This window comes from Pelobates fuscus, chromosome 11, assembly GCF_036172605.1.
Source record: "Pelobates fuscus isolate aPelFus1 chromosome 11, aPelFus1.pri, whole genome shotgun sequence".
Lineage (NCBI taxonomy): Eukaryota > Metazoa > Chordata > Amphibia > Anura > Pelobatidae > Pelobates > Pelobates fuscus.
The window spans coordinates 22975113-22993712 of NC_086327.1; the positions used below are offsets into that span (position 1 = coordinate 22975113).

Consider the following 18600-nt stretch of genomic DNA (forward strand, 5'->3'; position numbering starts at 1 on the left):
ATAGTTTGTGTAGTTCATTTCCAGTTTTGACAATAGTTCCCTTTTGACTATGATCAAACATTGTGTAACCAGCTGTTTTGGTGTTAGTGTAGATGACCATCTTTTATCCATCTATAGTCCCCATGTAGCCCCTCGTATTTGGTCTACTGTTATAGTAGAAACCAAAAAGGTCTAGGTTCTCACTTCTTCTCCATGAATGGTTTGTTCCAGGAGACCACAGATTTCCCTGCTTCCCTACGATCTGATGCATATCTTGACATGGACACCTGAGCCAGCAGAACTCTCTTGGTTACTCTCTTTTTAGGTAAGCATGAGAGAGGATAATAGCATATAGAAAAATGTCTATATTACATAATCAGTAATGTTATTTATCTACAACACGGTTTTCTTATCTTTAACTTCATTATTGGTAAATTTTAATTAAATAGTGTGCATTCTAGACTTTCCAGGACACTGACAATAATTGGAATCTGGAGATGTTTTTTTGCCAGCCACATGACAGTGAAGGGGTTAAGCTGTTGAAGTACCTGTCAATCAGACTTGGTGACATAGGCTTTGTTAAGGGAGGAGTGCCAGCCAGCAGCTATATAAATTGTGTACTTTTCGACTAGCTTTACTTATTAGCTAACTCATCCTACTGACAAGATGAAAGTCTACATCTGCCTGATCTTGATGTTCTTGGGTATCGCTGCAGGTAACAAAATTTTGCATTATTATTTCAAGCAATATTATAATATATAATATAAAGGAACACTCTAAATACTAATATGTCTTTTAACAGGTTAGTAAGGGTGCTCTCCATGTATGATTTCTTTTTTGCCTTTTTTTTCTTTGTGGGAATATGAAAATAAAGCTGGCAAAAGCCTGCATTCTTTGCAAGTCCTCATGTTGTCTCCAACATAGACTTTTAGTCTGTGCCAACAGGGCTGTCTTACGATACGGCCTGATTGAGTTCAGGTGCTGCTCCAGGTCTATATCCGAAAATTAGGCCCACTGCCGGCACAAAGAGGGAGCTGTGTCGCTCCCCAGCCAGTGGGCAGAGCAAAGATCTCCCTCAAAATCCTGGGTGTTCCACAATTATATCAAAGTGTTGCCATGGGCTACCATGACAACCCTCTGAAACATGAAACATTATGTGGTGTCAGTCAGAGAAAACAGCAAGTGTTGACTGCACCAGAGGAAATAGCAAATGACATCTACACCGACTGATCGGAGCACCAAGGATTCCCCTCTCCCTGGCCACGGTAAGGGATAGGGTGAAGGCAGAAGGGAATAGACTTTATGTAAAACATCTAATTTTTATGAAACGAACACGCACTACTTTGAGACAACTCTCATTCAATAGCTTTAGCTGTGAATGAGACAGTTGCCTCACTCTGCAGTCTGAAAAAAGCAGGTAAATATTATTTATACTTTCCACACCCACTCCACGGGCACACTGATTTGTCCTATCCTTAGGAATACTATATAAATGCATTGGGCATGAGTGACACATTTACACATGTGCAGTTGGAACATCTCTTTGCCTTGCAACATTCTGACAGGGGGAGAAGAAGAGTCTGATCAGTGTGATTCATGCAGTACAGGCTCCTGTGTCTCTTTTCTGCCGCTTCACAATGATGTCCTATTTCTGCTATTTGTGCACTAGTCTGAAACAGAGCACGGTGAGTGTGTTTGGAAGGGAGAGGGAGAGGGTGAGGGAGGGTAGGGGAGGCTGAAGAAACTCATCTAGTACAGAAGTGTGTCCCACAATGCAATCTGACCAAGTTTATAGTAAATTTACAAATGGTTTAACCCCTTAGGGACAGTTTAAAACAAAACCGGGAATTTGACTATATGTCTGTTCAACCATAATTTACCTTTCATCAGTGGCGTCTCTAGGATTCATTTTCAGGGGGGGGGAGGGGGGGGCACATGGTGGGCCAGGGACAAAAGTAGGAGGGCACATTTAACCCCGACCTCGCTACAGTTTGACCCCGTCCCTGCTGCATGTTAAGCCCCACCCCCAACACAATGTGTTGTTGTTTTTTAATAATCCCTGGTGGAGGATTCTTTATTTTCCACCAGGGATTATTAACCCCTTAAGGACGGAGCCAAATGTACACGTTGTGAACGAAACAAAATGTAAACAAAACCTGGCATTTGCGCTATATGTCTGTCCAACCGTAATTCACCTCTTTCATATTAAATGCACCCCCCCCCCCCCTTATTATATATCATTTTATTCAGGGGAAACAGTGCTTTCATTTAATATCAAATATTTAGCTATGAAACATAATTTAATATGAAAAAAATGGGAAAAAATATGATTTTTTTTTAGTTCTACATGACATTTTAACTGTCAATGTCATAATACTGTTTGCTTTTACTGCAATAAAATACACATATTTGTATTCCGCAAAGTCTCACGTGTAAAACACTACCCCCTATGTACAGGTTTTATGTTTTTTTGGGAAGTTACAGGGTCAAATATAGCATGTTACATTTGAAATTGAAATTCGCCAGATTGGTTACGTTGCCTTTGAGACTGTATAGTAGCCCAGGAAATACATTTACACCCATAATGGCATACCATTTGCAATAGTAGACAACCCAAGGTATTGCAAATGGGGTATGTCCAGCCTTTTTTAGTAGCCATTTGGTCACAAACACTGGCCTAAGTTAGCGTTAGTATTTGTTTGTGTGTGAAAAATGCAAAAAACGCCAATTTTGGCCAATTTTGGCCAGTGTTTGTGACTAAGTGGCTACTAAAAAAGACTGGACATACCCCATTTGCAATACCATGGGTTGTCTACTATTGCAAATAGTATGCCATCATAGGGGTAATTTTCATTCTTGGGCTACCATGGGGTCACAAAGGCAACGTAAGCAATCTGGCAAGTGAAAAAAATTAAACACAAGCCTTCTATTTGACGCTGTAATTTTTGAAAACACCTTAAAACCTGTACATGAGGGGTACTGTTGTATTCGGGAGACTTCGCTGAACACAAATATTTGTGTTTCTAAACAGTAAAAAGTATTGCAGCAATAATATCGTCCGTGTAAGTGCTGTTTGTGCGTGAAAAATGCAAAAAACGTCACTTTTACTGGCGATATCGTCGTTGTAATAAATTTTACTGTTTTGAAACACTAATATTTGTGTTCAGCGAAGTCTCCCGAGTAAAACAGTACCCCCCATGTACAGGTTTTATGGTGTCTTGGAAAGTTAAAGGGTTAAATATAAGGCTTGTGTTTAATTTTTTAAATTAAAATTAAATTCCCTATACTTTCGGCATGGGTTGTCAGGCAGGTCCCGCTAATTGTAATTAATTAGGATACCTAATTATGTAAAAATATTACATACCGTATATACTCGAGTATAAGCCGAGTTTTTCAGCACATTTTTTGTGCTGAAAAACCCCAACTCGGCTTATACTCGAGTCAATAGTCTGTATTATGGCAATTTACATTGCCATAATACAGACAAGGGGCTGTGGGGGCTGGCAGAGAGCTTACTTACCTGTCCTGCAGCTCCTGTCAGCTCCCTTCTCCTCCGCGCCGTCCGTTCAGCACCTCGGTCAGCTCCCAGTGTAAGTCTCGCGAGAGCCGCGGCTCTCGCAAGACTTAGAGTGTGAGCTGACAGAAGAGCTGAACTGACGGCGCGGAGGAGGAGGGAGCTGACAGGAGCTGCAGGACAGGTAAGTAAGCTCTCTGCCAGACCCCCTCTCCCCCCCACTGAACTGCCAATGCTGGACCACCAGGGAAGGAGAGCCCCCCTCCCTGCCATATATCAAGCAGGGAGGGGGGACGAAAAAAATATATAGTAATAATAATAATGAAATTAAATAAAAAATAATAATAAATAATAATAAAAAAAATGTAAATAATAAAAAAAATTGGCCACACCCCACCAAGGCTCTGCAACACACACACACACACACTGCACTCGTACACACACTGCACTCATACACACACACTGCACTCATACACACACACTGCATTCATACACACACTGCACTCATACACACACTGCACTCACACACACACACTGCATTCATACACACACTGCATTCATACACACACTGCACTCATACACACACTGCATTCATACACACACACTGCATTCATACACACACTGCACTCATACACACTGCACTCATACACACTGCATTCATACACACACACTGCATTCATACACACACACTGCACACATACACACACACTGCACACATACACACACACTGCACTCATACAAACACACTGCATTCATACACACACTGCATTCATACACACACTGCATTCATACACACACTGCACTCATACACACACTGCACTCATACACACACTGCACTCATACACACACTGCACTCATACACACACTGCATTCCTACACACACACTGCATTCATACACACACACTGCATTCATACACACACACTGCACTCATACACACACACTGCACTCATACACACACACTGCCTTCATACACTCACACTGCATTCATACACACACACTGCATTCATTATACACACACTGTAAATAAATATTCAATTAATATATTTTTTTTAGGATCTAATTTTATTTAGAAATTTACCAGTAGCTGCTGCATTTCCCACCCTAGTCTTATACTCGAGTCAATAAGTTTTCCCAGTTTTTGGGGTAAAATTAGGGGCCTCGGCTTATATTCGGGTCGGCTTATACTCGAGTATATGCGGTAAATATATGTGTAGAATTAATATATGTGTATATATATAATTTTTTTTAAATATTTGTATTTATATATAGGTATATATATATATATAGTGATTTATACGTATATATTTATGTATAGAGATATATATATATATATATTATTTCGTTCTACGTGTATTTTGATATAAATATATATATATATATATATATATATATATATTAATATCACAATACAGTTAGAACGAAATAAAACACATCTATATATTTTTTAATATTTTATTTTTAATTATTTATTTTATTTTATTTTTTTACGTATTTACATATTTACAATACAATTACAGTACAATTACGCCCGGCGGCGTTTAGAGCCGCTTTAAAAAGGACATAATTGCACGCCCTCCAATCTTAAGGGGTTAAAAAACAAACACATTTCCCTTGATACAGTGCCATAGTTGCCATCATTTGCAAAAAATTCCAAGGACATTTTGCAGCACAGCTATCAATTACTGTCTGTGTATAATATCCCTGGACAGTCAGTGCTCTCTGTATAATACATGGTTGTGTTTAGAATAAATTGGGACAGTCAGTGCTCCCTGTATAGTGCTTCTCTCTGTATAATACATGGCTGTGTGTATAATATCCCGGGACAGTCAGGGCTCCCTGTATAGTGCTGCTCTCTGTATAATACATGGCTGTGTGTATAATATCCTGGGACAGTCAGTGCTCCCTGTATAGTGCTGCTCTCTCACTGCTGAGTCCATACACACACATATACTGCTGAGTCCACACAGACTGCTGAGTCCACACACCCACAGACACAGACTGCTGAGTCCACACACCCACAGACACACAGACTGCTGAGTCCATACCCACACACACACTGCTGAGTCCACACACACAGATACTGCTGAGTCCATACACACACCCACAGAGTGCTGAGTCCATACACACACATAGACTGGTGAGTCCATACACATACACAGACTGCTGAGGCCATACACACACACACACACACAGACTGCTGAGTCCATACACACACACACACTGCTGAGTCCACACACACAGATACTGCTGAGTCCATACACACACCCACAGAGTGCTGAGTCCATACACACACATAGACTGCTGAGTCCATACACACACACAGACTGGTGAGTCCATACACATACACAGACTGCTGAGTCCATACACACACACACACACACACACACAGACTGCTGAGTCCATACACACACACATAGACTGCTGAGTCCATACACACACACACACACACACAGACTGCTGAGTCCATACACACACACAGACTGCTGAGTCCATACACACACAGACTGCTGAGTCCATACACATACAGACTGCTGAGTCCATACACACACACAAACACACAGACTGCTGAGTCCATACACACACACAGACACAGATTGCTGAGTCCATACACACATATACTGCATACACTGCTGAGTCCATACACACACATACAGACTGCTGAGTCCATACACACACACAAACACACAGACTGCTGAGTCCATACACACACACAGACACAGATTGCTGAGTCCATACACACATATACTGCATACACAGCTGAGTCCATACACACACACATACAGACTGCTGAGTCCATACACACACACACATACTGCTGAGTCCATACACATACACAGACTGCTGAGTCCATACACACACACAAACACACAGACTGCTGAGTCCATACACACACACAGACACAGATTGCTGAGTCCATACACACATATACTGCATACACTGCTGAGTCCATACACACACACATACAGACTGCTGAGTCCATACACACACACACACACACACAGACTGCTGAGTCCATACACATACACAGACTGCTGAGTCCATACACACACACAAACACACAGACTGCTGAGTCCATACACACACACAGACACAGATTGCTGAGTCCATACACACATATACTGCATACACTGCTGAGTCTATACACACACACACACAGACTGCTGAGCCCATACACACACACATATACTGCTGAGTCCACACACACATACACATACACAGACTGCTGAGTCCACACACCCACAGACACACAGACTGCTGAGTCCATACACACACAAACTGCTGAGTCCACACACACACAAACACAGACTGCTGAGTCCATACACACATATACTGCATACACTGCTGATTCTATACACACACACACACACACACAGACTGCTGAGCCCATACACACACACATATACTGCTGAGTCCACACACACATACACATACACAGACTGCTGAGTCCACACACCCACAAACACACAGACTGCTGAGTCCATACACACACACAGACACAGATTGCTGAGTCCATACACACATATACTGCATACACTGCTGAGTCCATACACACACATACAGACTGCTGAGTCCATACACACACACAAACACACAGACTGCTGAGTCCATACACACACACAGACACAGATTGCTGAGTCCATACACACATATACTGCATACACAGCTGAGTCCATACACACACACATACAGACTGCTGAGTCCATACACACACACACATACTGCTGAGTCCATACACATACACAGACTGCTGAGTCCATACACACACACAAACACACAGACTGCTGAGTCCATACACACACACAGACACAGATTGCTGAGTCCATACACACATATACTGCATACACTGCTGAGTCCATACACACACACATACAGACTGCTGAGTCCATACACACACACACACACACACACACAGACTGCTGAGTCCATACACATACACAGACTGCTGAGTCCATACACACACACAAACACACAGACTGCTGAGTCCATACACACACACAGACACAGATTGCTGAGTCCATACACACATATACTGCATACACTGCTGAGTCTATACACACACACACACAGACTGCTGAGCCCATACACACACACATATACTGCTGAGTCCACACACACATACACATACACAGACTGCTGAGTCCACACACCCACAGACACACAGACTGCTGAGTCCATACACACACAAACTGCTGAGTCCACACACACACAAACACAGACTGCTGAGTCCATACACACATATACTGCATACACTGCTGATTCTATACACACACACACACACACACACACAGACTGCTGAGCCCATACACACACACATATACTGCTGAGTCCACACACACATACACATACACAGACTGCTGAGTCCACACACCCACAGACACACAGACTGCTGAGTCCATACACACACACACTGCTGAGTCCACACACATATACTGCTGAGTCCACACACACATACACATACACAGACTGCTGAGTCCACACACCCACAGACACACAGACTGCTGAGTCCACACACACACACACACTGCTGAGTCCACACACACAGAGACTGCTGAGTCCATACACACACCCACAGAGTGCTGAGTCCACACACACACATATACTGCTGAGTCCATACACACACATAGACTGCTGAGTCCACACACACACACACACACACACACATACACACAGACTGCTGAGTCCACACACACACACAGACTGCTGAGTCCATACACACACACAGACTGCTGAGTCCATACACATACACAGACTGCTGAGTCCATACACACACACAAACACACAGACTGCTGAGTCCATACACACACAGACACACAGATTGCTGAGTCCATACACACATATACTGCATACACTGCTGAGTCTATACACACACACACACACACACACACACACACACAGACTGCTGAGCCCATACACACACATATACTGCTGAGTCCACACACACATACACATACACAGACTGCTGAGTCCACACACCCACAGACACACAGACTGCTGAGTCCATACACACACAAACTGCTGAGTCCACACACACACAAACACACAGACTGCTGAGTCCACACACCCACAGACACACAGACTGCTGAGTCCATACACACACACACACTGCTGAGTCCACACACATATACTGCTGAGTCCACACACACATACACATACACAGACTGCTGAGTCCACACACCCACAGACACACAGACTGCTGAGTCCACACACACACACACTGCTGAGTCCACACACACAGAGACTGCTGAGTCCATACACACACCCACAGAGTGCTGAGTCCACACACACACATAGACTGCTGAGTCCATACACACACATAGACTGCTGAGTCCATACACACACACACACACACACACACATACACACAGACTGCTGAGTCCACACACACACACACACACACACACACATACACACAGACTGCTGAGTCCACACACACACACACAGACTGCTGAGTCCATACACACACACACACAGACTGCTGAGTCCATACACATACACAGACTGCTGAGTCCACACACACACACACACACAGACTGCTGAGTCCATACACACACACATAGACTGCTGAGTCCATACACACACACACACACAGACTGCTGAGTCCATACACACACACACACAGACTGCTGAGTCCATACACACACACAGACTGCTGAGTCCATACACACACAGACTGCTGATTCCATACACATACACAGACTGCTGAGTCCATACACACACACAAACACACAGACTGCTGAGTCCATACACACACCCACAGAGTGCTGAGTCCACACACACACATATACTGCTGAGTCCATACACACACATAGACTGCTGAGTCCACACACACACACACACACACACACATACACACAGACTGCTGAGTCCACACACACACACAGACTGCTGAGTCCATACACACACACAGACTGCTGAGTCCATACACATACACAGACTGCTGAGTCCATACACACACACAAACACACAGACTGCTGAGTCCATACACACACAGACACACAGATTGCTGAGTCCATACACACATATACTGCATACACTGCTGAGTCTATACACACACACACACACACACACACAGACTGCTGAGCCCATACACACACATATACTGCTGAGTCCACACACACATACACATACACAGACTGCTGAGTCAACACACCCACAGACACACAGACACACAGACTGCTGAGTCCATACACACACAAACTGCTGAATCCACACACACACAAACACACAGACTGCTGAGTCCACACACCCACAGACACACAGACTGCTGAGTCCATACACACACACACACTGCTGAGTCCACACACATATACTGCTGAGTCCACACACACATACACATACACAGACTGCTGAGTCCACACACCCACAGACACACAGACTGCTGAGTCCACACACACACACACTGCTGAGTCCACACACACAGAGACTGCTGAGTCCATACACACACCCACAGAGTGCTGAGTCCACACACACACATAGACTGCTGAGTCCATACACACACATAGACTGCTGAGTCCATACACACACACACACACACACACACATACACACAGACTGCTGAGTCCACACACACACACACACACACACACATACACACAGACTGCTGAGTCCACACACACACACACACACAGACTGCTGAGTCCATACACACACACACACAGACTGCTGAGTCCATACACATACACAGACTGCTGAGTCCACACACACACACACACACAGACTGCTGAGTCCATACACACACACATAGACTGCTGAGTCCATACACACACACACACAGACTGCTGAGTCCATACACACACACACAGACTGCTGAGTCCATACACACACACAAACTGCTGAGTCCATACACACACAGACTGCTGATTCCATACACATACACAGACTGCTGAGTCCATACACACACACAAACACACAGACTGCTGAGTCCATACACACACAGAGACACAGATTGCTGAGTCCATACACACATATACTGCATACACTGCTGAGTCCATACACACACACATACAGACTGCTGAGTCCATACACACACACAAACACACAGACTGCTGAGTCCATACACACACACAGACACACAGATTGCTGAGTCCATACACACATATACTGCATACACTGCTGAGTCCATACACACACATACAGACTGCTGAGTCCATACACACACACACACACACACACAGACTGCTGAGTCCATACACACATATACTGCTGAGTTCAAACACACACAAACACACAGACTGCTGAGTCCATACACACACCCACAGACTGCTGAGTCCATACACACACCCACAGACTGCTGAGTCCATACACACCCACAGACTGCTGAGTCCATACACACCCACATACTGCTGAGTCCATACACACCCACAGACTACTGAGTCCATATACACCCACAGACTGCTGAGTCCATACACACACCCACAGACTGCTGAGTCCATACACACACCCACAGACTGCTGAGTCCATACACACACCCACAGACTGCTGAGTCCATACACACACCCACAGACTGCTGAGTCCATACACACAACCACAGACTGCTGAGTTCATACACACACACACACACACAGAGACTGCTAAGTCCATACACACACACACACTGCTGAGTCCACACACACAGCGACTGCTGAGTCCATACACACACCCACAGAGTGCTGAGTCCATACACACACGTAGACTGCTGATTCCATACAAACACATAGACTGCTGAGTCCATACACACACACACACACACACAGACTGCTGAGTGTATACACACACACACACAGACTGCTGAGTCCACACACACAGACTGCTGAGTCCACACACACACAGACTGCTGAGTCCATACACACACACAGACTGCTGAGTCCATACACATACACAGACTGCTGAGTCCACACACACACACTCACACACAGACTGCTGAGTCCATACACATACACATAGACTGCTGAGTCCATACACACACACACACAGACTGCTGAGTCCATACACACACACAGACTGCTGAGTCCATACACACACACAAACACACAGACTGCTGAGTCCATACACACACACAGACACAGATTGCTGAGTCCATACACACATATACTGCATACACTGCTGAGTCCATACACACACACATACAGACTGCTGAGTCCACACACACACACACACACACACACACACACAGACTGCTCAGTCCATACACATACACAGACTGCTGAGTCCACACACACACAAACACACAGACTGCTGAGTCCATACACACACACAGACACACAGATTGCTGAGTCCATGCACACATATACTGCATACACTGCTGAGTCCATACACACACATACAGACTGCTGAGTCCATACACACACACACACACACACACACAGACTGCTGAGTCCATACACACATATACTGCTGAGTCCACACACACATACACATACACAGACTGCTGAGTCCACACACCCACAGACACACAGACTGCTGAGTCCATACACACACAGACTGCTGAGTCCAAACACACACAAACACACAGACTGCTGAGTCCATACACACACCCACAGACTGCTGAGTCCATACACACACCCACAGACTGCTGAGTCCATACACACCCACAGACTGCTGAGTCCATACACACCCACAGACTACTGAGTCCATACACACCCACAGACTGCTGAGTCCATACACACACACACAGACTGCTGAGTCCATACACACACCCACAGACTGCTGAGTCCATACACACACCCACAGACTGCTGAGTTCATACACACACACACACAGAGACTGCTAAATCCATACACACACACACACACACACACACACACACACTGCTGAGTCCACACACAGCGACTGCTGAGTCCATACACACACCCACAGAGTGCTGAGTCCATACACACACGTAGACTGCTGATTCCATACACACACACATAGACTGCTGAGTCCATACACACACACACACACACAGACGGCTGAGTGTATATACACACACACACAGACTGCTGAGTCCACACACACAGACTGCTGAGTCCATACACACACACAGACTGCTGAGTCCATACACACACCCACAGACTGCTGAGTCCATACACACACCCACAGACTGCTGAGTTCATACACACACACACACAGAGACTGCTGAGTCCATACACACACATACACCCGCACACAGACTGCTGGGTCCATACACCCACCCACAGACTGCTGGGTCCATACACCCACCCACAGACTGCTGGGTCCATACACACACCAACAGACTGCTGAGTCCATACACACACATACACGTCCACAGACTGCTGGGTCCATACACACACCCACAGACTGCTAGGTCCATACACACACCCACAGACTGCTGGGTCCATACACACACCCACAGACTGCTGGGTCCATACACACACCCACAGACTGCTGAGTCCATACACACACACAGACTGCTGAGGCCATACACACCCACAGACACACACACTGCTGAGTCCATACACACACATACACAGACTGCTGAGTCCACACACCCACAGACACACAGACTGCTAAGTCCATACACACACACACACACACTGCTGAGTCCACACACACAGCGACTGCTGAGTCCATACACACACCCACAGAGTGCTGAGTCCATACACACACTTAGACTGCTGATTCCATACACAAACATAGACTGCTGAGTCCACACACACAGCGACTGCTGAGTCCATACACACACCCACAGAGTGCTGAGTCCATACACACACTTAGACTGCTGATTCCATACACACACATAGACTGCTGAGTCCATACACACACACACACACACACAGACTGATGAGTGTATACACACACACAGACTGCTGAGTGTATACACACACACACAGACTGCTGAGTCCATACACACACACAGACTGCTGAGTCCATACACACACACATATACTGCATACACTGCTGAGTCCATACACACCCATACAGACTGCTGAGTCCATACACACACACACACACAGACTGCTGAGTCCATACACACACATATACTGCTGAGTCCACACACACATACACATACACAGACTGCTGAGTCCACACACCCACAGACACACAGACTGCTGAGTCCACACACACACACTGCTGAGTCCACACACACAAACACAGACTGCTGAGTCCATACACACACCCACAGACTGCTGAGTCCATACACACCCACATACTGCTGAGACCATACACACACCCACAGACTGCTGAGTCCATACACACCCACAGACTGCTGAGTCCATACACTCACCCACAGACTGCTGAGTCCATACACACCCACAGACTGCTGAGTCCATACACACACCCACAGACTGCTGAGTCCATACACACACCCACATACTGCTGAGTCCATACACACAGAGACTGCTGAGTCCATACACACACACAGACTGCAGGGTCCATACACCCACCCACAGACTGCTGGGTCCATACACCCACCCACAGACTGCTGGGTCCATACAGACACCCACAGACTGCTGAGTCCATACACACACCCACAGACTGCTAGGTCCATACACACACCCACAGACTGCTGGGTCCATACACACACCCACAGACTGCTGGGTCCATACACACACCCACAGACTGCTGGGTCCATACACATACCCACAGACTGCTGAGTCCATACACACACACACAGACTGCTGAGTCCATACACACACACAGACACACAGACTGCTGAGTCCATACACACACACAGACTGCTGGGTCCATACACCCACCCACAGACTGCTGGGTCCATAAACACACCCACAGACTGCTGAGTCCATACACACACACACAGACTGCTGAGTCCATACACACACACAGACACACAGACTGCTGAGTCCATACACACACACAGACTGCTGAGTCCACACACACACACACACACACAGACTGCTGAGTCCACACACACACACACACACACACACACACAGACTGCCGAGTCCATACACATACACAGACTGCTGAGTCCCCACACACACACAGACTGCTGAGTCCATACACACACACACAGACTGCTGAGTCCATACACACACACAGACACAGATTGCTGAGTCCATACACACATATACTGCATACACTGCTGAGTCCATACACACACACATACAGACTGCTGAGTCCATACACACGCACACACACGGACTGCTGAGTCCATACACCCACAGACACACAGACTGCTGAGTCCATACACACACAAACTGCTGAGTCCACACACACACAAACACACAGAGAGACTGCTGAGTCCATACACACACACACACACACAGACTGCTGAGTCCATATACACACACACAGACTGCTGAGTCCATACACACCCACAGACACACAGACTGCTGAGTCCATACACACACAGACTGCTGAGTCCATACACACACACACACACACACACACAGACTGCTGAGTCCATACACACACACAGACTGCTGAGTCCATACACATACACAGACTGCTGAGTCCACACACACACAGACTGCTGAGTCCATACACACACACACACATAGACTGCTGAGTCCACACACACACACACACACAGATTGCTGAGTCCATACACACATATACTGCATACACTGCTGAGTCCATACACACACACACACACACATACACCCACAGAGACTGCTGAATCCATACACACACATACACGCACACAGACTGCTGGGTCCATACACCCACCCACAGACTGCTGGGTCCATACACACACCCACAGACTGCTGAGTCCATACACACACCCACAGACTGCTGAGTCCATACACACACAAACACACAGAGAGACTGCAGAGTCCATACACACACACACACACAGACTGCTGAGTCCATACACACCCACAGACACACAGACTGCTGAGACCATACACACACACACAGACTGCTTAGTCCATACACACACACACACACACACAGAGACTGCTGAGTCCACACACCCACAGACACACAGACTGCTGAGTCCATACACACACAAACTGCTGAGTCCACACACACACAAACACACAGACTGCTGAGTCCATACACACACCCACAGACTGCTGAGTCCATACACACCCACAGAATGCTGAGTCCATACACACCCACAGACTGCTGAGTCCATAAACACACCCACAGACTGCTGAGTCCATACACACACACACAGAGACTGCTGAATCCATACACACACACACAGAGACTGCTGAATCCATACACACACAAACACACAGAGAGACTGCTGAGTCCATACACACACACACAGACTGCTGAGTCCATATACACACACACAGACTGCTGAGTCCAGACACACCCACAGACTGCTGAGTGCATACACACTCACACACACACACACACACACACACAGACTGCTGAGTCCATACACACACACACAGACTGTTGAGTCCATACACATACACAGACTGCTGAGTCCATACACACACACAGACTGCTGAGTCCATACACACACACACATAGACTGCTGAGTCCATACACACACACACACACACACACACAGATTGCTGAGTCCATACACACACATACAGACTGCTGAGTCCATACACACACAGACTGCTGAGTCCATACACACACACAGACACACAGACTGCTGAGTCCATACACACACACAGACTGCTGGGTCCATACACCCACCCACAGACTGCTGGGTCCATAAACACACCCACAGACTGCTGAGTCCATACACACACACACAGACTGCTGAGTCCATACACACACACAGACACACAGACTGCTGAGTCCATACACACACACAGACTGCTGAGTCCACACACACACACACACACACAGACTGCTGAGTCCACACACACACACACACACACACACACACACAGACTGCCTAGTCCATACACATACACAGACTGCTGAGTCCCCACACACACACAGACTGCTGAGTCCATACACACACACACAGACTGCTGAGTCCATACACACACACAGACACAGATTGCTGAGTCCATACACACATATACTGCATACACTGCTGAGTCCATACACACACACATACAGACTGCTGAGTCCATACACACGCACACACAGACTGCTGAGTCCATACACCCACAGACACAAAGACTGCTGAGTCCATACACACACAAACTGCTGAGTCCACACACACACAAACACACAGAGAGACTGCTGAGTCCATACACACACACACACACACAGACTGCTGAGTCCATATACACACACACAGACTGCTGAGTCCATACACACCCACAGACACACAGACTGCTGAGTCCATACACACACAGACTGCTGAGTCCATACACACACACACACACACACACAGACTGCTGAGTCCATACACACACACACACACACACACAGACTGCTGAGTCCATACACATACACAGACTGCTGAGTCCACACACACACAGACTGCTGAGTCCATACACACACACACACATAGACTGCTGAGTCCACACACACACACACACACAGATTGCTGAGTCCATACACACATATACTGCATACACTGCTGAGTCCATACACACACACACACACACACATACACCCACAGAGACTGCTGAATCCATACACACACATACACGCACACAGACTGCTGGGTCCATACACCCACCCACAGACTGCTGGGTCCATACACACACCCACAGACTGCTGAGTCCATACACACACCCACAGACTGCTGAGTCCATACACACACAAACACACAGAGAGACTGCAGAGTCCATACACACACACACACACAGACTGCTGAGTCCATACACACCCACAGACACACAGACTGCTGAGACCATACACACACACACAGACTGCTTAGTCCATACACACACACACACACACACAGAGACTGCTGAGTCCACACACCCACAGACACACAGACTGCTGAGTCCATACACACACAAACTGCTGAGTCCACACACACACAAACACACAGACTGCTGAGTCCATACACACACCCACAGACTGCTGAGTCCATACACACCCACAGAATGCTGAGTCCATACACACCCACAGACTGCTGAGTCCATAAACACACCCACAGACTGCTGAGTCCATACACACACACACAGAGACTGCTGAATCCATACACACACACACACACAGAGACTGCTGAATCCATACACACACAAACACACAGAGAGACTGCTGAGTCCATACACACACACACAGACTGCTGAGTCCATATACACAAACACAGACTGCTGAGTCCAGACACACCCACAGACTGCTGAGTGCATACACACTCACACACACACACACACACACAGACTGCTGAGTCCATACACACACACACAGACTGTTGAGTCCATACACATACACAGACTGCTGAGTCCATACACACACACAGACTGCTGAGTCCATACACACACACACATAGACTGCTGAGTCCATACACACACACACACACACACACACAGATTGCTGAGTCCATACACACACATACAGACTGCTGAGTCCACACACACACACACACAGACTGCTGAGTCCATACACACACATATACTGCTGAGTCCACACACACACACATACACATACAAAGACTGCTGAGTCCACACACCCACAGACACACAGACTGCTGAGTCCATACACACACAAACTGCTGAGTCCACACAGACACAAACACACAGACTGCTGAGTCCATACACACACACACAGACTGCTGAGTCCATACACACACACAGACACAGATTGCTGAGTCCATACACACATATACTGCATACACTGCTGAGTCCATACACACACACATACAGACTGCTGAGTCCATACACACGCACACACACGGACTGCTGAGTCCATACACACACATATACTGCTGAGTCCACACACACACACATACACATACACAGACTGCTGAGTCCACACACACACAGACTGCAGAGTCCACACACACACAAACACACAGAGAGACTGCTGAGTCCATACACACACACACAGACTGCTGAGTCCATACACACACACACAGACTGCTGAGTCCATATACACACACACAGACTGCTGAGTCCATACACACCCACAGACACACAGACTGCTGAGTCCATACACACACAGACTGCTGAGTCCATACACACACAGACTGCTGAGTCCATACACACACACACACACACACACAGACTGCTGAGTCCATACACACACACACACAGACTGCTGAGTCCATACACATACACAGACTGCTGAGTCCACACACACACACAGACTGCTGAGTCCATACACACACACACACATAGACTGC

At 46.6% G+C, this 18600-nt stretch overlaps 1 protein-coding gene across 1 annotated transcript in view; it reads left to right on the plus strand.

Annotated features, from left to right (window-relative positions):
* Positions 1-645: 645 nt before the first annotated feature.
* Positions 646-18600, plus strand: part of LOC134576776 (fish-egg lectin-like) — a 70930-nt gene continuing 52975 nt past the window's right edge. Inside the window, exon 1 of the mRNA XM_063435481.1 lies at positions 646-694. Within this exon, the coding sequence (XP_063291551.1) occupies positions 646-694 (49 nt within the window). The remainder of the gene's footprint in view (positions 695-18600) is intronic.